Source organism: Colletotrichum graminicola, assembly GCF_000149035.1.
Source record: "Colletotrichum graminicola M1.001 genomic scaffold supercont1.2, whole genome shotgun sequence".
In the NCBI taxonomy this organism is placed as follows: domain Eukaryota; kingdom Fungi; phylum Ascomycota; class Sordariomycetes; order Glomerellales; family Glomerellaceae; genus Colletotrichum; species Colletotrichum graminicola.
In genome coordinates, this window is record NW_007361006.1 from 677112 (window position 1) to 695352 (window position 18241).

At 54.6% G+C, this 18241-nt stretch overlaps 8 protein-coding genes across 8 annotated transcripts; 2 read left to right on the forward strand and 6 right to left on the reverse strand.

Annotated features, from left to right (window-relative positions):
- Positions 1-927: 927 nt before the first annotated feature.
- Positions 928-1134, reverse strand: GLRG_00661 (uncharacterized protein; the record flags this gene model as incomplete). Its single annotated transcript, XM_008091346.1, has 1 exon — positions 928-1134. The coding sequence occupies one exon, from the start codon at positions 1132-1134 to the stop codon at positions 928-930; it is 207 nt and encodes a 68-aa protein (XP_008089537.1).
- A 500-nt stretch (positions 1135-1634) lies between these two features.
- On the reverse strand, positions 1635-2807 carry GLRG_00662 (uncharacterized protein; the record flags this gene model as incomplete). The annotated part of the gene is made up of 3 exons (XM_008091347.1): positions 1635-2101; positions 2295-2456; positions 2585-2807. The coding sequence occupies 3 exons, from the start codon at positions 2805-2807 to the stop codon at positions 1635-1637; spliced, it is 852 nt and encodes a 283-aa protein (XP_008089538.1).
- Positions 2808-3302: 495 nt separating this feature from the next.
- On the reverse strand, positions 3303-3956 carry GLRG_00663 (uncharacterized protein; the record flags this gene model as incomplete). Its single annotated transcript, XM_008091348.1, has 1 exon — positions 3303-3956. The coding sequence occupies one exon, from the start codon at positions 3954-3956 to the stop codon at positions 3303-3305; it is 654 nt and encodes a 217-aa protein (XP_008089539.1).
- A 745-nt stretch (positions 3957-4701) lies between these two features.
- GLRG_00664 (uncharacterized protein) lies at positions 4702-5978 on the reverse strand (the record flags this gene model as incomplete). Its single annotated transcript, XM_008091349.1, has 4 exons — positions 4702-5149; positions 5209-5656; positions 5711-5863; positions 5927-5978. 4 exons carry the CDS (start codon positions 5976-5978, stop codon positions 4702-4704), a joined length of 1101 nt encoding a protein of 366 aa, XP_008089540.1.
- A 340-nt stretch (positions 5979-6318) lies between these two features.
- GLRG_00665 (uncharacterized protein) lies at positions 6319-7193 on the forward strand (the record flags this gene model as incomplete). The annotated part of the gene is made up of 2 exons (XM_008091350.1): positions 6319-6704; positions 6761-7193. 2 exons carry the CDS (start codon positions 6319-6321, stop codon positions 7191-7193), a joined length of 819 nt encoding a protein of 272 aa, XP_008089541.1.
- A 171-nt stretch (positions 7194-7364) lies between these two features.
- On the reverse strand, positions 7365-8559 carry GLRG_00666 (WD domain-containing protein; the record flags this gene model as incomplete). Its single annotated transcript, XM_008091351.1, has 4 exons — positions 7365-7557; positions 7622-8026; positions 8094-8193; positions 8256-8559. 4 exons carry the CDS (start codon positions 8557-8559, stop codon positions 7365-7367), a joined length of 1002 nt encoding a protein of 333 aa, XP_008089542.1.
- A 580-nt stretch (positions 8560-9139) lies between these two features.
- On the forward strand, positions 9140-11845 carry GLRG_00667 (uncharacterized protein; the record flags this gene model as incomplete). The annotated part of the gene is made up of 4 exons (XM_008091352.1): positions 9140-9167; positions 9229-9378; positions 9443-11410; positions 11469-11845. The coding sequence occupies 4 exons, from the start codon at positions 9140-9142 to the stop codon at positions 11843-11845; spliced, it is 2523 nt and encodes an 840-aa protein (XP_008089543.1).
- A 735-nt stretch (positions 11846-12580) lies between these two features.
- Positions 12581-16000, reverse strand: GLRG_00668 (uncharacterized protein; the record flags this gene model as incomplete). The annotated part of the gene is made up of 6 exons (XM_008091353.1): positions 12581-12696; positions 12752-15081; positions 15128-15356; positions 15421-15514; positions 15569-15714; positions 15808-16000. The coding sequence occupies 6 exons, from the start codon at positions 15998-16000 to the stop codon at positions 12581-12583; spliced, it is 3108 nt and encodes a 1035-aa protein (XP_008089544.1).
- Between the last annotated feature and the right edge of the window lie 2241 nt (positions 16001-18241).

Below are 18241 nucleotides of genomic sequence, written 5' to 3' on the forward strand. Positions count from 1 at the left end.
GCATCTCTGTCTCATGTTTCGGGGCCGGGGCTAGATAGATAAGGTACCTGGGCAGCCAGCCTTAGGGAGCTTTGTTGGAGATGTTGGAGATGCACGTTGGACAACAACGTCCCCTTTCGAGAAAAGAGGGGGGAGGGGGAGGGGGGTGTGAATGTTGACGTCTCCTCCCTTTTCGTCAGCTCAGCAGTCAAGTGCCAGCAATGGTGAGATCCCGGCGTCTCTACTATGCAAGGTTTGAGATGGCACGTTTTTTTCGGTGTTGCTGCAATGCCATGCCGGGTTCCCCTAACGCGTTTCCGACAATGGGAATTAGCGCGGCATGCAGGTAAGGCAGGATGAAGAAGGGGTAGGTAGGTACGATGAACAGGGGGGAAGGGGGAGGGTGAGGGGGTGGGAAAAGGCGGTATTCTTGGACGCGGCAGGCAGGTGCTACCCCCAAGTGCCTCACTCTTTTTTCTTATCCTCCTTTCCCTGTGCCACATCCTAAGGCCGACGACAGTCCCGGATCCGGTCTCTTTTCATCCCAATTATTCTTCCCCCCCCACCGTTCTTCTGATGAAACAACGGCCACCCCTGCCCCTCGTCCTGTGTACCTATTTCTTTTTGGGACATCGGCGTGGCCGAGAATTTGTCGTATGCGTTGTGTGCGCTTGTATCCGTACACGTAGAATCGATCTGTCTTGGGACTCGACACCCACGCCTGCGAAACATGACACAGCCTTCTTCCTGTGTCGCCCCTCTGCTCGGGCTTGGTGGTGTCTGTCTGTGGCCTTTGTCCTTTGCCGCAGCGTCACAATTTTAATCGGTCATTAACCTTACGCAGGGCAGGTGTCGTTCGTTTCCCTTTCGCCCTTCAATATTTTCCCGTCACAGATTAAAAAGCCTGGAAGAAGGTTACAAAAGATAGGCCTCTATTGTATGAGAGGGCTAACACATGAAGATGGGGAACCCCAGTGAGCTCAGACGGTTCGTTCGGCGCCTGCGCAAATCGAGGGCCATGTAATACAGTGCCGTTGCGGCGGTGGCGGCAGCGATGGCGACGGCGACGGCGTCCCGGAGGTGGGGGTGGGCGACCGAGAGGTTGTCGGAGGGGACGTCATTGCCAGCGATGAGTGATGTGGCGGACGCAGGCATGCGGCGCACAGGGGTTTTCCAGGGAAGGGGCCGGTTTGTGAAAAGAAATACATATCAGGTAAGGCTTGTGTCAGCGACCGAGCGGCATACCTACAATTTTGCGTACCTACGTAGTAGGCAACAGCACATCGATGGCGGCGGCAACCCGACAACATGATTCAGGCTGATCGTCGCCTCTCGGCTCCACTGCATTCCTATAATGGGCAAGCTGATATACAATGATACACTAGGTTACTATTTTTTAATTCGGCAAATGCAAAGTAAATTACCTGTACAATGACTAGTGCACTCGAATGTCTCTTTGGAAGGAGGGGCCGGGTCTCTGAAAATATACAGGGAGCTGTCGTCTTCACGTCCTTCTCTTCTCTCTGGGCCGGACACCATAGGCAAGCCAAATACACCCAATATACACAAATCCTACAATTCACCCCATTTCTATATGAATCATACACAATGCCGCTCGGACAGGGCATCCCGGCGGGGTCTCGGGTCAGGACAACTTACTTGCGCTTACCCAGCGACTCACGGACAATGGTCCAGACCCAGCCATCCTTGACGCCGTAGGTAGCGCCCTTGCCGCCGCTCTTAGCGCCACCACCAGAGGCGACATCCTCGCGGATGCCGAACCGGCTCACCGGGCGGTAGTGGTGCCACTTGCGCTTCGCCATGAGAGCCGAGACATCGCGGACGTGCGTGACGAGGCCGAGGCGCGTCGCAAGGCCCCCGCCAGCCGCCTGCGGCGAGACGGGGCGGAGGTTGGCGGCGGAGACGAGGGTCGTCCTGGGCCGGGTGGCGAGGCCCATGGTGCCGAGCTCAAGCTGGGCCGTCGGCGGGAGGGTGCGGACGTAACGCTCGAGTAGGGCGCGCGACTGCCGCGCGTACGGGGGCAGGCGGAGGTAAATATAGGTTACGAAGGGAGCCGAGGTGTAGGCAACGAAGAGGAGAGGGATGATGCCGCAGGCGGCCACTAGGTGGTTGTTAGCGATGTCGGAGGAACATCTTGATTGATGGGCCTTGGCGTTCAGGCGGTAGAAACAGACGACGGTGTTTTGGGTGTGGGTTGTGACAGACAAGAAAGAAAGAAAAAGGGGGCTGTGAGGAAGAATAGGTAAGGCAGGGGCTGAGAAGGTGAGTGAAATGAGCACGAGGAGCACACTTACGCCCTGCGGCTTCGATGAGCGTCTTGTCATCAGTGCGGATGTAGTTAGGCGCGGCGACGAGGCAAAAAAAGGCACACGAGAAGACGCTCGTGATCTTCCAGAAGGCCAGGAATGCTGTCCGGCCGGTGCCGGCGTGGTAGATGAGGAGTCTCTCGGGCAGCTCTGTCAATGCGTAGGTAAGTATACAATCAGCGTCTGTAACGGCAAGATGCGGAACTCCACCCTCGGCTTCGCTTCGGAGGGAGGGGTCGCTCGAATGAACGGTAGAAATCATGGGATGATACACATACCGTCACTTCCGGGCCGGGCAGAGCCTCCGGCGCCGGCGGGTTTTGACACGGTCCGAGGTCCGGGGCTCGGGGCGGCAGAGGCGAAGGGCCGTCTCGGACTACATTGCTGTCGGGACTGAAAAGATTTTTGAAGGAAAACGCGGGGCGTGCATGACCTTAGGGAAGGCAGGGATTGTGCTCTCGACGGAGAGACACGTGTAAGGAGCAGCCGGAGGAGGGGCATTGTGATGGATGCCCATGGGGACGAGGGTGAGAGTGAGAGTGAAGAGTGAGTGGTTGTGGACGGGTTGGGTAGGTAGGTGGAGAGGGAGAGTTTGATGAGATAAAATGCCGTGGTGGGTGAGGTCACTGCGCTGCCGGGCCCTGCCCAACTTTTTCCCCCCTCTACGCGACGCGGCATGTCTAAATTACCTGCTTAGCTGCCATCCCCTCGCCGAAACATTTTTCGATAAACTGTTTCAACCGTCTTTCATCCCTGAACTAACACTTCGTGATGGGTCTACTGATATCGAACGAGAAGTTGTCGCCATGAAGCACTCGAAACGACTTGTTTGAGCTTCTTGAATTACGGACTGGTCGGGGTGCAATGTTAACTCAAGGCCACTTACATCATAGTCGGCCGTTCCACACACAGGGTTGAGCGCTCCAACTAACCGGCCGCGCATCTCTTTTAGACCCGATGCCCCTGACCTGCGGCTCGCCGAGCATCTCCTCCAAGTCAAACAATGTTCTTCTGCAGCCATTCCTTCAACTGGTCCAGCGTCCACCCGGAGCTGATCTCGTTGCTCGGGTATCCGTCCAACAGCACCGTCGGGCTGACGTGCACGCCCGTCAACCGCGCGAGCTTGATGAGCACCTTGAAGTCGGTTGTCACGCCGTTGCCGGCGTTCAGTGCGCCGTCGCCGTGAGGCTTATCCGACATGAGGAGCAGCTGCAGCACCTTGTCTCCGTCAATGCCCACAGAGGCCGCGAGCTTGGCCAGCCTGCGGTAGGTGTCGTTGCGCGGCTCGTTGACGACGTTTTCGTCGAAGTAGTCCTTCTGCGCTTTGAAGAGCGCGTCGCTGTACTCCCAGAACTTTTGCGGCGCGACCTTGATGACAGCGACGGCCGACTCATGGACGAGTGTGCTCGAGGGGTGCCACGGCTGGACTTGCTGGCGGAAGATGATCTCAACGTTGGACGCCCAGGCCTGGTTCGCGCGGATGGCGGGGATGACCTCGTGGTAGAAGGTCTTGAACAGCTTCGCCGAGAAGGGGCAGACGTAGTCGAGGTAGAGCTCGATGGTGTGGCGTTGCGAGGGGACGCCATCTGCGAGGGGCTTGGGGGAGCCGAAGGTCAGCTTGTGGGCTGCAAACTTGGGCGGCACGGCCATTGTGGGTGGTGAGGAGTGGAATTGGGATGGGCGGGTGGTGCTAAGTCGGCGGTGTGTTGTGGAAGTGGTGGCTCTGTCGGTGAGTATTGGCTTGATGGAGGATGAGGGTGTGACGATGGCTGGGCGTCGACCCAGGTTTAGTACGATGGGCCAAGGGAGCTTCATCTACCTTCTATTGCTGTCGATACAGAGATGGTGCTACGCTACGTGCAGCAGCCCTGGGTGATGACGAAAAGGCTCCCTCCTCTCCCATTGGAGCATGCAGGGGCGGGGTAGCTCAAACTAACAACAGAGTTGTCCCTCGCAATATCAACTGATGGTAAGGTTTTGCGAGATAATGATGCAAGCGGTCACGAAAATTTGCTGACTGGGCACATGGAGAAGGCCTCTAACATCACGCAATTCTACCAATCTCATGCGCTATCTCTTAGTGAACTGTGTATCCCGTTGGACTAGCATAACAACATGGTATGCATACGGCTTCCAGTTTCGACTTGGCGCAGTTGTCAACAAACCAAACCATGCAGCATGCTCCGGGCCTGTCGGGGCCCTTGGTGGCTCCATGTTCGCGGGCCCACCAAGTGGCCCTGATACTTGACAAGTCCATACCGCGAGTCGGCTTCACCCGATTCTGGACCCTCCTTATGGCGGAACAACTCAAGAGCCGACCCCTCGTCTTTCTTTGCTGTATCCGTAATGTCCGCTGGTCTCATTCAACCTCTCGCATCGAACCCCACCGCCCCTCTTAAGAAACGGTGTTTTTGGCCACGATGCCCCGCGCAAATTCGCCGAACGTTATGTGTTGCTCAATGTCGACCTCCTCGCCGAGGTTCGGCTGAGTGAAAACTGCTAACGTGTTGCGCGCAACTCGGCCGTCGCTCACTGACGCTCTGACGCCCCTCACGAAATGCGGAACCGCCTTGAACCTGCCGCCCGTGATGCGCTCGAGAGCCTCCCCCGTCTGGAATGCAATGCAGTCCCGCGGGATCTTGACTTGAACTGTCTCTCCCGTTCTCGAGTGGATGTATAGCCCAGCAGCCGGGTCGGGTGACGTTGCTAGCTCGGCAAGCGGTGGCAGGCTTGCAGACTTGTCGTTTGTGATTTCTGGTACCGCAGCTGGCGTCTCGTTCTCGTCGATGAACATGGCCGACGTCAAACCAGTGAGACATCCGTGATCGACATGAACGCTGCACCTTCCCCCCCGCGCGCGTTAGCTGGATTTCCAGGAGGCCGCTTGGAGAGATTATGTTACCAGTCATCGTCGGCGGCACCGATTTTAGAGAGCGCTTCTTGGGTCTGCGGATAATAGTGTAACAAGCGCGCCTTCGTCGTGTTGGACGTGCTGACAACGTGCTCCAAGTAACCCTTGGTATATGCCTGTATCTCGGATTCTGCGTATCTGTCGCATGCCCGGGCAACGAGGACCGCGGTGTCGATGATGACGCGGCACAGGCTCTCGAGGCTAGGCTTAAACCCCGGAAGTACGTCCTGCGCCGGCCATACGTTAGGCGACAGGTACTCGGGGAAGTTATCCGTGTTGAATTCGGTGGTTGGCTTGGCACAGTCAAGTGTGGCATCGACGTAGAACGCACAGTTGGCATAGTATGACCCCTTGAACGTGTCAACTTGTCCGTTCTTGAGTGTCTCTTTCCCTAAAGACCAGCCTGTTAGGTATTTGGCCTTTTCATTCTCTAGCTTTTCTGATCATATGTCAGTAAGAGATCCTGCAGCAGGGTGGAATTTCATCTCTATACTAAGTTCATGTTCGGGCAGATTGCCCAGGTAAGAAGCATATGACAGTGTCTGGTGTCTCAAGTGACTGAACTCGGGAGGTGTATCTTTAACTACCAGGATACCTAAAGATTCCGGCCCAAAAGCTTCCTCAAGCGTCTCAAAGGGAATGTTGCCTGCAATATGGTTGTCACATGTAAGTTATTGCTCCGATTCATGGAGCCATGGGACTCACTTACCCTGCTTGAGGTCGCCCAGTGACACAACGACTGGGTGCGCGATCTGAACCATCATGGCTGTCCTAGTGCAAGTCCGTATTGTTGGGAAACAACGAAACGAGAGAATAAACGATCAAACCGTGGGCGCATCGACAAGATGTCCGAATACCAATACCACCTGCCAGACACGGTCCTCGAGGTGGGGGAGGGGCACTGTCCAATACTTACGTAATCACACCATCAGGCATTCTTTGCCCTAGCACGGAGTACTGGAGCTTCCCATCGCTAGTTCACCTCTCGAAGCTGCCAGACTCAGCACCGGAGCCGCCGAAAATCGCACAATATCAACAACCTACCTTCCTCATCGATACCCAATTATTAAACGAGACGCAACACACAAGAGAAACCCAAGTATGGTCAAACCCCTATCGTTCAAGGGCGACAAGAAGCCCAAGAAGAGAAAGCGCACGGAGGCTGAGGCCCAGGAGCGCGATGTACATAGCGGCGAGGTTATCCGTACGAACAGTGCCGTAGGCACGGAAGAGAATGCGGACGATGACGATAGCTGGGTGGCTGCCGATGCTGTGCCGGATGTCGTTGGGCCCATTATGTTCGTGCTGCCGACGGACCCCCCTACCGCACTGGCATGCGACGCCGTCGGCAAGGTGTTTACGCTGGGGATCGAGAATATCGTCGACGCGAACCCGGCGACGGCGGAGCCGCACGACGTGCGACAAGTGTGGGTTGCGAACAGGATAACAGGGACGGAACAATTCAGGTTCAAGGGCCATCACGGGCAGTAAGTGTGAAGAAGTGGCCGGTCCCCAATGAGGCCTGGGTTCTAACGTACAGCAGGTATCTGGGATGCGACAAGAACGGCGTCTTGTCCGCGACATCGGCCGCCGTGTCGCCCCTCGAATCGTTCAACATCATCGCGACAGCAGACACCCCTGGCACCTTCCAGATCCAGACGCTGCGCGACACCTTCCTCACCGTCAAGCCGCCGAAGTCTAACGTTACGACGTTTGACGTCCGCGGCGATGAGGAGTCCATCACATTCAACACCACGTGGCGTATCAGAATGCAGGCAAGGTTCAAGCCACGGCTTAAAGCAAGCAAGGAGGAGAAGGCAAAGGAGAAGATCAGTCGTAAGGAACTAGAAGAGGCTGTGGGCCGTAGGCTCGAGGATGATGAAGTGAGAAAACTGAAGAGAGCGAGGAGGGAGGGCGACTATCACGAACAGTTGCTTATGCTGAAAGTAAAGGGGAAACACGACAAGTACGGCTAAAAGTGTCGCGCGGCTCCGTTAGTTTGGTTAGGGGCAAGAAGGCAAATGATACCCAGGCGAAAAGAACCACAGATTTCAAGAGAAAAAAAATGCATCATTCGCTCAACTCCTCTTTTTTTTTTTTTTTTTTCTGGGGGTTTTTTTTCTTCTTCTTCTTCTTCTGTTTCATGCTTAATTGGGTCTCCACGCTTTGATGTTGCCGTCTTCTCCAGCAGTAAAGACGACCTGCTCGTCGTCGTAGAAGCAAAACGACCGGACAATCTCTTCGCCGTGGCCGCCAGGCAGTCCAACACTGTTCGCCCTGTCGAAATCCCAACCGCCCTCTGTTGTACGCGACAAGTGCACCAACTCAAAGATTTGGCGGCTGAATGACAAGATTAGATAGAAGTCGAAAGTGAAGTAGCAAAATCTAGCAGGGAGCAACTTACTCTTGCGAGCCAGCACCAACAATGGCGCCACTACCGTCAACCTTAGTCGTCACGTTGGCGATGTACTGGCAACCGAGGGTCTTCCTCGCGTCGCCAAAGTCGACGACTGCAGCGCCTGAACCGTGGTCTTCGGCGACGCTGTAGACGGCGAGCTTCTCGTCGTGGGTCAGCACGTAGACCTCGGTGTTACCAAGGAACGAGGAGTGATGGACGGATCCCTGGTTTAGTGTCTGGATGACAACCTCATCCTCGTCGGAGATGCGCGTGTCGTAAACGTTGACGAGGCCGTCGGTTGAGCCTGAGAGGAGAATGTGCGGCTCTGAGGGGTGGAAGCGGAGCTCAGTCACATCGTCACTGTGAACTTCGTCGTATTGGAGCCTCTGCGTCGGACCGGCTCTGATATCCCTGCGGTTGCGTCAGGGACTCTTGCGTCTCTAAGTAGGGAGTCAGGTATGAGGCGATAACGACGTACCAGAGTAGCACCGACGCCATGTGGTTCTGGAACTCTGTGCCAATCGCTATTGTGTTTGTTCTCGAATCACAATCAAGAGAAAGAATGGGCGATTGACTGGCTGTATGTCGTGTTAGTGGTGTTCGGTTTACAACTCACTTAAGTCTGATGCAAAGTACCTACCTGCAAAGTGGGCGACCTGAGGCTTCGATGACTCCCTCATATCCCATACCGAGACCTCTCCATTCTCACCTGCGGTGCACACAATCGAATTCTGCCAGTCAAACGTCTTCAGACATGTCAGGTTACCATGACTGGTAGGATACGACTTGATGGGGCCTTGGCACAGCCTCGCAGGGTTGAAAAGGCCTAATTTTTGATCCGAGGAGATGGCAGCTAGGCCAGCATTGAGCCGTTGGACGTCAAGAACATAGACATCCTGCTGGCTTGAAAAATGATGGCCATCTACACAAGAGAGGTTGTACATCTTAACAGCGGGGGATCTATGTCTGTTTGTGAGCATGGGCTCGGGGGGGAATCATCAGTGCTTTCAACTCACAAGACGAGGCTCGCGCACAATTAGCTAGATACAAAATGAGCTCTGACCAATTCGTTAGGTTGTGAATACCAGAAGACAATGAGTTTATCAGATCCAGTCCAAAAAAATAATAATTTAAAATTCAGAAAGAGGCAGAACGCAGACAAGCACAGGGTATATTCCAGAGTCAGAATCAAGAGCCCAGTGAAGGAAAGGACGACGGGAGCCCTTTAGTACAAAGCCTCATATTATGCAACTATACAGTATGGTACTCTGATAGACGCTATAGTGCGATATCGGCTACTTCCCAAGTCAATACCCAATCATGTCTCAGAGAGTGGACTACCCTGTCCATTCGGAGCTCAATTACCACCTACGTGGACCCTCGAGCCAGGACAGCTGTTCTGAAAGCATCGAGCAGCGCAACTGTTGCAACCACCAACCGTCGTTCGCTCACTCAAGCGTGTCTTTGTAAAATAACATGTCGCAGACCTTGGCGGTAGACTTTGGTACATAATATCTGTCCAACATGAGGCGTTCTTTTCTCTGGCTCGTCCGTAAGTTTCATGAACTTTATCCGGCATTTCTACACAGCTGGAAAGCTGACATATCCACAAGTGCTGTTGCAGGCGGCCGTTGTCTTCTGTTCCGATGAGCAGAAGATCTTGCATGACCACGAAAAGACTGATGGAGAGAGCAAAGAAGGACACGCGAAGATACAAACAGATGTTCTCCCTGAACACCACAAACCCCCTCCGAGGCAGCCTGGTATGTACGATTTCCAAATGGTCGGGCGAGGGCGAGTAGGATCGCAAGGACTGACATCAAGAAGGAGCAGAACTGGTTGACCTCGCCTTCGAAAAGCTGGCCAAGCTTCCACCCCGAACCTACCCGAGACGTGAACGTCGTTACACCCTCGTCTGGACTGTTCTCAGATATGCTCTCAAGTTTGTACCTAGTCTAAAGGCTGCTCCAGTCCCCGGCAGCAACCTAGTACAGGATACCAAGGTCACCGGGCCACTGTTGGAAGCCGTGAAGCTTCTGGAACAATCCGCGCTGCAAAACAACACTGATGCGCTCTACCTCTTGGCCGACATGAACTTCTACGGCAACTACACCTACCCGAGAGACCTCAAGGTCGCCTTCGACCACTACCAAACCCTTGCGACGCTCCATGGCAACCGCACGGCGCAGTACATGATAGGCATTTACTATGCGACTGGGATCGGGCATGTCGTTGCACCCGACCAGGCGAAGGCACTGCTTTACTACTCGTTCGCTGCGATACAGGGCGACACCCGTGCCGAGATGGCCGTTGCTTACCGACACCACAGCGGCATTGCGACACCGAAGAATTGTGAGGTGGCAACCAAGTACTACAAGAGGGTGGCAGACAAGGCATTTGAATGGTATCGATCGGGCCCCCCTGGTGGCATGGCATGGGTGGTGGAGTCGTACCGTATTGCTGATGAGCTTGGCGGAGTCTACGGCGAGGGTGCGAGTGCCTCAAGTGCAGGTATGAACGCCATCAAAGCTAGCCCCAACTCAGACGCCAATGCCGCCATCGACGACGTTATCGAGTATCTCGACCTCATGTCGCAAAAGGGCGATGCAAAAGCTTCCTACAATTTAGGACGTATCTATTATGAGGGGCAGAGAGGACTGGACCGGGATTTGGATCTTGCTCGCAAGTACTTCTTCACTGTGGCCAAGAGATACTGGAAAAAAGATGGCCGCATCATGGAAAACCACAAGCAGGGCATTGAGAAGACGGCGAGCAAAGCCGCCGGCTTCATCGGCCGCATGTACCTCAGGGGCGATGGTGTCGACCAGAGCTTCGACCAAGCCAAGAGATGGTTTGAGCGAGGTATCTCGCATGGAGACGCCCAGTCCCAGCACGGTCTTGGTCTTATGATGCTTCATGGGTACGGAATGCCCAAGAACATAGCTATGGCCACCGACCTCTTCAAGACAGCGGCGGAACAGGACTATGCGCCGTCCCAAATTGAGTTGGGCGTTCTCTACTTGGACCAAGGTGGGCCGGAAGATGTTCGAATTGCCAACAACTATTTCGAGCTCGCTGCCCGGTACGGTCAAATCGAGGCACACTACTACCTTGCTGAGATGGTTTACAACGGCGTAGGCCGCGACAAGACGTGTTCCATGGCACTAGGGTACTACAAGAACGTCGCTGAGAAGGCCGAGCCCCTCGTCTCTTCGTGGGCCGAAGCAAACCAGGCCTATTACTACGGCGACGAGGAACTGGCATTTCTGGAGTACGTCATGGCGGCTGAACAGGGCTACGAGCGCGCGCAGAACAACGTCGCGTTCATTCTTGACCCCGTTCAGTCGAGACTTCCGTTGCCGGACTGGCTACCCATCCCCGAATGGCTCGGTCTCCGACGCACGCGTTCAAACCTACTGGATAACCAGAGACTTGCTCTAACGTACTGGACTAGGTCATCCAGACAGTCGAATGTAGATTCCCAGGTCAAGATGGGTGACTACTACTTTTACGGCATCGGATCCGAGCCGGATGTGAACAAGGCCGTGCAATGCTACACTGGCGCTTCGGACTATTCGCAGAGCGCCCAGGCTCTCTGGAACCTGGGTTGGATGCACGAGAACGGCATCGGTCTAACCCAAGATTTCCATCTCGCCAAGAGATATTACGATCAAGCCCTTGAGGTCAACGAGGAGGCCTACCTCCCCGTCACCCTCAGTCTTTTGAAGCTACGTCTCAGAAGCGCCTGGAACACCTTTACCCACGGCCCAATTCATTCCATCCAGGACGACCCCAGTAAGTACTACTGCGTAAGTGCTATGATATTTGCGCCTGATACTAATGTTTAATTCAGAGCCCAAGAAGGACTGGTCCCTTGGCGAGTGGATCGCCAATTTTCTACAGGACGATCAGTTGTACTACGATGACGCGTACTATGAGGACATATTTGATGACACCATTGGCGGCACCGGTCCTGACGGCAACCCGCTCGAGGATGACGGCATCGTCGAGAGCCTTATTATAGTCTTCATCGCCCTGTCGCTCGTGCTTCTGCTTTACTATCGCCAGCAGAGACAACAACAGCACAGGCGGGAGGAAGAGGAGCGGCGCCGTCGCGAGGGCCAGCCCGCCGTCCCCGTGTTGCAGGGGCAGCAGCAAGACCGGGGTCTATTTCCGCAGCCCGGTAACCCGGAGTGGAACAACTGGGTCGCTGGTGGTATCGGACATTGAAAATGTGATTCCTGGATGTACGATTGCACGGATAAAGCGGAAGATTTAGAATCTACATGGCTTGACGCGGGAGAGGACGATAAAGCATAATGAGCGCTGGCGTTTGGGAACCGTCCTGAGACTAGGACATGTATTTCTTGTGTGCTCGTTACAACTCGACAGGTTTCTTGATTGCCTTTGTGGAATGCGTGACAGTGACAACCGTTTACACTGCGACCGGTACGCGCTTGACAGTTCTTTCCCTGCATAGTTCCTAGATTTGATGGATTCCAACATCATCAAGACAACTGAGTTACGCTTAGCCTGAACGAGGTCTGGGGGTCGTTTGCCTGGTGTCGTAGAAATGCCCATCAGTCGGATTTGGGCCGAACAAACAACAGCTCTCATCAAACGGCGGCGCATCAATTAGTTTCAAATATCGTACAGCGTCATGTGAAGGATAAAAATAAACTGTTGACATTGTGCATAATTGGCTTGCTATTCTAGTGGTATCATCTTCTGTGTAACCCGCAAAGAAAGAACAGCAAGAAAGGTATTAGCGACTATCTTAAAATAGCCCAGATGCGATGAAAAATTCGGCCACTGGGTATGTCCTTAGTATTTCGAAAGTATTAGGAACCGAAAAAGAGGTGGCGCTGTTTCCTTTTCGTACTAGTGATGCTCGCCACTACCATCATTCAGGAGAACACGGAAAACTGGAAATAAGAATGCGTGGCTTGGGCGTGGGCTGCCAATCTAGCGGCGAACGGGAGGAGTTCGGGCACCCGTTAAAGGAGGGCCTTGGGAGTTCTCCATATTACCCGTCAACTCGGCGACGCGAGCCTTGATGCGGGCTACGCGAGATTCGATCGCTGCACGGCTTGTCAGACTCGTTTAATATTTGCCCAGAAGTTCGTTGGTACTTACTCTCCTCTCCACTCGTGTCGTCATCACCATCGGTGGTCTTGCTGTATCCGCCACGGCTCTGCTCCTCGCTCTGGCGCTGCGCCGCACGCTCCGCAGCATTCTTGCGGATCTGCGCCCATCGGTCTATCGCGGGCGGGACTCGAGGACCGTTGTCTGGTGAGGTCGGCGAGGCCTCCACGGTAGGTTGGGGGGACTTTGCCCGTCTCGCAATGGGGGGTGGAATGGCATCCTCGGACTCGTCATCAGGGACAAAGGCTGGCTGTTCTTGCAAAGGGCCCTGGTCGAAGCGTGAGAATTCGTGATGAGCCTCGTTGGCATCCTCGGTATCGACGCGGGATATCGATTCATCAACGGACGGCTCGTACTGCGGCTCGTGAGCTTGGGTTTCAACAGGAGCTGGCTGAGGAGTTTCCATTGGCGTGGTGTAAGCCTCAGCAGGTGTTGGTGTGGGGAGGTTGGACTCAGAAGCAATGGACTGGGGGACGGGAGAAGGAGCAGGCTTTGGCGGCTCGGGGGTTGCTGTCTCGCGCTGGAGCATACCGTTCACATCCGCGGCGGCGTTCTCAGGCAATTTCGAGCTTCGGTTTTTGTTGCGGCCAAAGAGCTTACGAAGGCCACCTCCGCCGGTCTTCTCTTTATGAAGCTTCTTTGATTTTTTGTCCTTGGTGCTGGTGTCCGGTTCTGGCGTAAACATGTTCTCCCGACCATAGTCGTGCGAGTCCTTGGGCGGAGGCAGTGGGGAACTGCGACCGTCTTCGAAACGGTTGGCCGGATGCAACCCATTCGGGGCTTCCATTTCCTTCTCCGAGGGTCCTCGAGGGTCGTCGTCCTGTTGGCTGGGCGGCAGCGGAGATGGTGAGCGGAATACCGCCGAAGAGTTCATCGCCAATGGGGACGTCAACGGGGACTGCGATTGCAAAGAAGGAGACTTCTCCGGTACTTCGGGACGTAATTCGGCCTCGTTGGTGTGGCCGTTCGAGTCTTCGTTGTAGCCATTGCTCCCGTTCCTTTGCATGGTTGAGACGCCAAGGCCACGACCAGTAGCATTGTTTGCCAAGTAAGCCTCCCGAATGGCATCCTTGTCATACTTGTTTGCCCATTTCATCGCCGGTGATGCCTGGCGCATAATATCGGGCTGAAGAGTCAAGACACTTGTCGTCTTCTCTCTTGCCGACTCATCATTTCTGCCTCGGCGTGCTTGGAGCATCTGTTGCTGCTGCTCCTGCTGTTGACGCGCCTGTAACTGGGCGGCAGCGGCCTGGATTCGGGCTTGCTGATCGGGACCAATGCTTGACTTGCTGAGGTTGGAATCGGCGTTGGTGCTGCCCTTCTCAAGAGCAGGCTTGCCCGTTGACTTGCGACGGTTCACGCCCTTGTTGCGTCTGGTCCAGCTGAAGAAACCCTTCTTCTCAGCAATATATGCGCCTTCCTGGGGTTCAGGGGCTGCTCCAGCCACCATCTCCTCCATGACCAACCATCGACCACGCTTGATAGAGGTTTCGACAACGGCACATCGGCCGAAAGCTGACTTTCTTTCCGGAGTCTCTTCCGGGGCAAGACTGCTCATCCAAACCCACCAAAAGCTCTCATCCAGATCGAATCGAGCAATGCTCGCCAATTCTCCGGGCTCCAGACGCTCCGATTCCAGTCTCGGGTTGTGGGACTGGGAGCTTCGTTGGCGCGCAGTCGTCTCGATAGGTGGGAGTACCTGGTCGGGGGGTAACAGCATATTAGGGGTGTTAGGGTTGTCGTCCACGAACCCAGACGAGAGGAAGTCGGCCCAAGATGGCGTAGTCGGCCTACCCAGTCCCATGTTTCCGGACGCAGGTGTAGTTCTAAGGCCGTGGGGCCTGCGCGCAGCGGCTGCCGCTTCATCGTCATCGTCGTCGTCTTCGAGCGCACTGGTGAACCCAATGTCTTCAAATCGTGACCATGATGCGTCCCGCAAGCTTGTGGAGTGCTTTGCGCTGGACACTTGAGATTGGTTGGCCGACGAAATCGCTTTCAGCACTCGGCGACATTCCTCGGTCAGAGCCTTCACAGGGTCCTCGTACTCGGAAAATTCGCGCAAGGCTCGATCCTCCTCGCGATACTGGAAGTGATTTGCTCGGCGCAGGAGTGCAAAGGGTGTCGGCGAGACAGTGTCGACGATCATGACTACTCTGTAGGTAGAAGATTGCATCAAAGACGGTTTCTGAGGCGGATACTCTGTTTCCTGCAGCAACTTCTGGAGAGACATCGGAAGCATGGAGATTGCGCCCTGAGTCTGCTTGTGAGGAGCTAACGATCGAAGGTATGCAAAGAAAAGATGGCTCGTGGCGTCGGCAGCACTGCGATAGGTTAGTGATGCCAGGTTGCATGTTCAATGCCACTCACGTTGCCCAAGCTTTGTATCCGCCTTCAAAGCCGCTGCCGGTGTCCTTCTGCTCGAACGCCCACCATGCAGCCATCCGAGAGATTTTGCGCCCGCCCAGACCGTTCATCTTCCCATGGGCGGCAATTGCAGATATCAGGTCAAAAAAATCGAAAATGATACTCGACCGGGCGCCGTTATCAACGCTGAGAGGAATGAAAGTCTTGAAGGAGTCTCTCGCCATATTCGAATCTGGACTGGGTGTAAGTCATGACGGCAAGTTGAATGTGATAGTCAGCTCGCTCGTGCAACATACCTTGCTCGCCAACCTTGAAGAGTTCGTACGCATCCCAGCCTACGACACCACCTGAAAGTCGACTCCAGCACCATTTGACCACACCGGCGATTACCTGAGAATTGTGTGTTAGCATGCGCAAGCAGAATTGTCTTCGAGGAGATCACACCATTGGCGCTGTCATGCGCAGCTCCTGCGACAACGACTCGCCACGAAGAGGTTGGCCGCCATCGAAGAAGTGTCGGATGAAGGTCCGGACAGCACTAGGGTCCGAGGTAGGCCGGAATGGCAACAGAAGAAAAGGGTGGTCAAGTGCTGCATGGAAGCAGGATGTCAGTCGCAATGAGGATGATAGGTCGCATTGAGAGGTGTAGCGTTAGGAACCGCTGGTTATTATGCAGAACATACCTCTTGCCTTCAACTCTTCGGTACAACGTCTGATCAAGTCCTGTATCTCTTCGGGTTCAACCGTCTGCCTCGTGTAAGCGTCGTCCCATTTTGGCTTCGTAGAGAGCTGATCGGAAGCATCGAAGTTGGACCCCTTCTTGGACTTTTTGTGCGACCCGTCCTTGCTCTTCAGGCGAGAGAAGAGGCTAGGCATGATGCTGGTGGAGAATCGCCGTTATCGAGGCGATCGATGGTCGGGGCGGGGAAAGGCGCGAGGTATTCGAGGAGCCCAGGAGGATAAATGGGCAGCAGCAGTCGTGACTAACTACCTTGACAAGCGAAGGGCAGGTCACAGTAGTATAATGGATCTGAGACAAGGAGAGCCCAACGTTCGCAGTCGGTTTGGAATTTGCGGGGGGTCGCGAAGAGGGACGCGATGGGCGAAGTGTGGTAGAACGAGAGGCTGCGCGTTTGCCGAGCCCAGTGTCAAGAATATGTGGTTGGAGCGGCCCACCTCGCGAGGAATTTCAGTAGGAAATTGCGGTAGCGGGAAATCAGTAGCTGAGGGTATCGGAAAACAAAGACTAGGGGGCTAACGAAACGAGGGAAAGTCTCCAGCAAGGGAAAGAATATGAAGAGAGTCGGAGAGGGAGAAGAATGGAGAAAGGTGGTGATGGTTCTGCTTGTGCTTTGGGCATAACTTCGGGCTTGGGCAAGAACCGGAAAGAGAGGCTGCGTCCAGTCCGGAGGTGCTCCTTCTCTTTGCTTTCAGGGGCGAATGAACGACAGGTGGCTATTAATTGGAGAAGGAGGAAATGGTATTATTTGGAGGGGTCCCCTGGAGTGCTTGTCTATGGGGGGGTTCCATCTTCCTTCTCCCCTGCTTTCTTTTTTTTCTTTTCTTCTTCCTCTGCCTCTAAAATGTATCCCCCACCCCCTGCTGGTCTTTTGGAGGTTGGCACAGGTACCTTTTGTGTGACCATCACCGCGGCCGGGTACCTGAGGACAATAGTGATGTGACAGACAGCCTGATGGGGAATAGCGGCAATGCAACGCGTTAGGGGCTGGCTCTTGCTCTTCTCCTCGGTCTGTGAGACGGTGTGGAAGCTCGTGAGTTGGTCGGAGGCTTTTGGCGGCGTCTGATGGGCCGTAAACTCGCTGGCCCGTTGTTTGAGTCTGGACTTATCAGCCATGGATGGGATTACGGGTGATGCTAGTGGCGTGGCACTCAAGCAACAGGCAATCGGCACCATAGCTAGGATCCTGGGAGAGTAGAAGAGGCGGAGGGGCACGACAGGCCCTGAAATAAAATTAAATCGCTGGAACGAGCACCCTTGTCCAGTACTGCAGGCTACTCTCTTACTTGAGGGTCAACACTGACCAGTCTCGCTGGCTCGCGTTGGGCACAATGTGACGGAGGCCTGTCGATTATGTCGACTGAGTCCTGATTCAGAGTTTGGTGTTGTCCGTTGGTTGGCTGAGAACCTATTAAGGGGCGGGTACGCCGCGGTGGGTGTCAATTCGCAGTTTACTCACTAGTGACTGTGATCTCAGGCAAGGATGCTAATATTATCGATTTGGGGGAACGACGGGAGCGATGCGGCGCCCGGGCGACTCACAATTTCATGTTCTAATAAAGGCGCTGGTAATGAAGAAAGGAGGAAGGCACCAACACGGAATAGGGAGACTAGACGATAACGCACAGCTCCTCGGACTACCTGGACGTTGACGTATTCGCAATGCCTGCTACTGCGAGTGAGGAAACATCAGACGAAGAAGACGGTGCCGTCGTTCTATCTTCGGTGTCGGCTTCGTCAAAGGGTTCAAAACATCAGACGGGACAGCTTGGTGCTCCCCTGGGCGTGGCGCACATACAGTACCTATGTGGTCATAGATTGCCCACCCAATCACTCTCTTGAGTTGTTGATCTCATATCAATGCCCGTCGAGAAATCTCGGCCTTTATTGCTCAGGCACATCCCACCCGGCCAAGTACACTATACCTAGCCGATCATGCCTTGTCCAGCCCATGAATTACTCGAGACATGATGTCTCTGCTGTGGCCAGGCGTGGAAGGGTTGCCCCATTTGTCGACCGTATCTTAATTGAGACCCGTTTGTCGTGCGTTACCCTCCCGTCCAAGTATTTACCTCTGATGGGGCGGCTGATACCAAGGTAGATACGTAGGTCCGTAGGGGCGTTGCTGCGATCTCGAGTGATGACCGGAGCCTATATATAATAGCAGTAGTATTTAACAGTACAGGGAAGAAGGCGTGATACACCTTGTTGGCCCGCTTCCCCCGTGTATTGTGTGCTTCGCTTCCCCGTAAGGCACTAAAGCCCCTTCCTGAGCAAAGAGGAATGAAGAGAGAGGACTACTACTACTAAACCAAAACCAAAACCCACCCCAGCATTGGTTTTGTGACATCGCTCCTCCCCCCCGTGCGTCGCTAGGT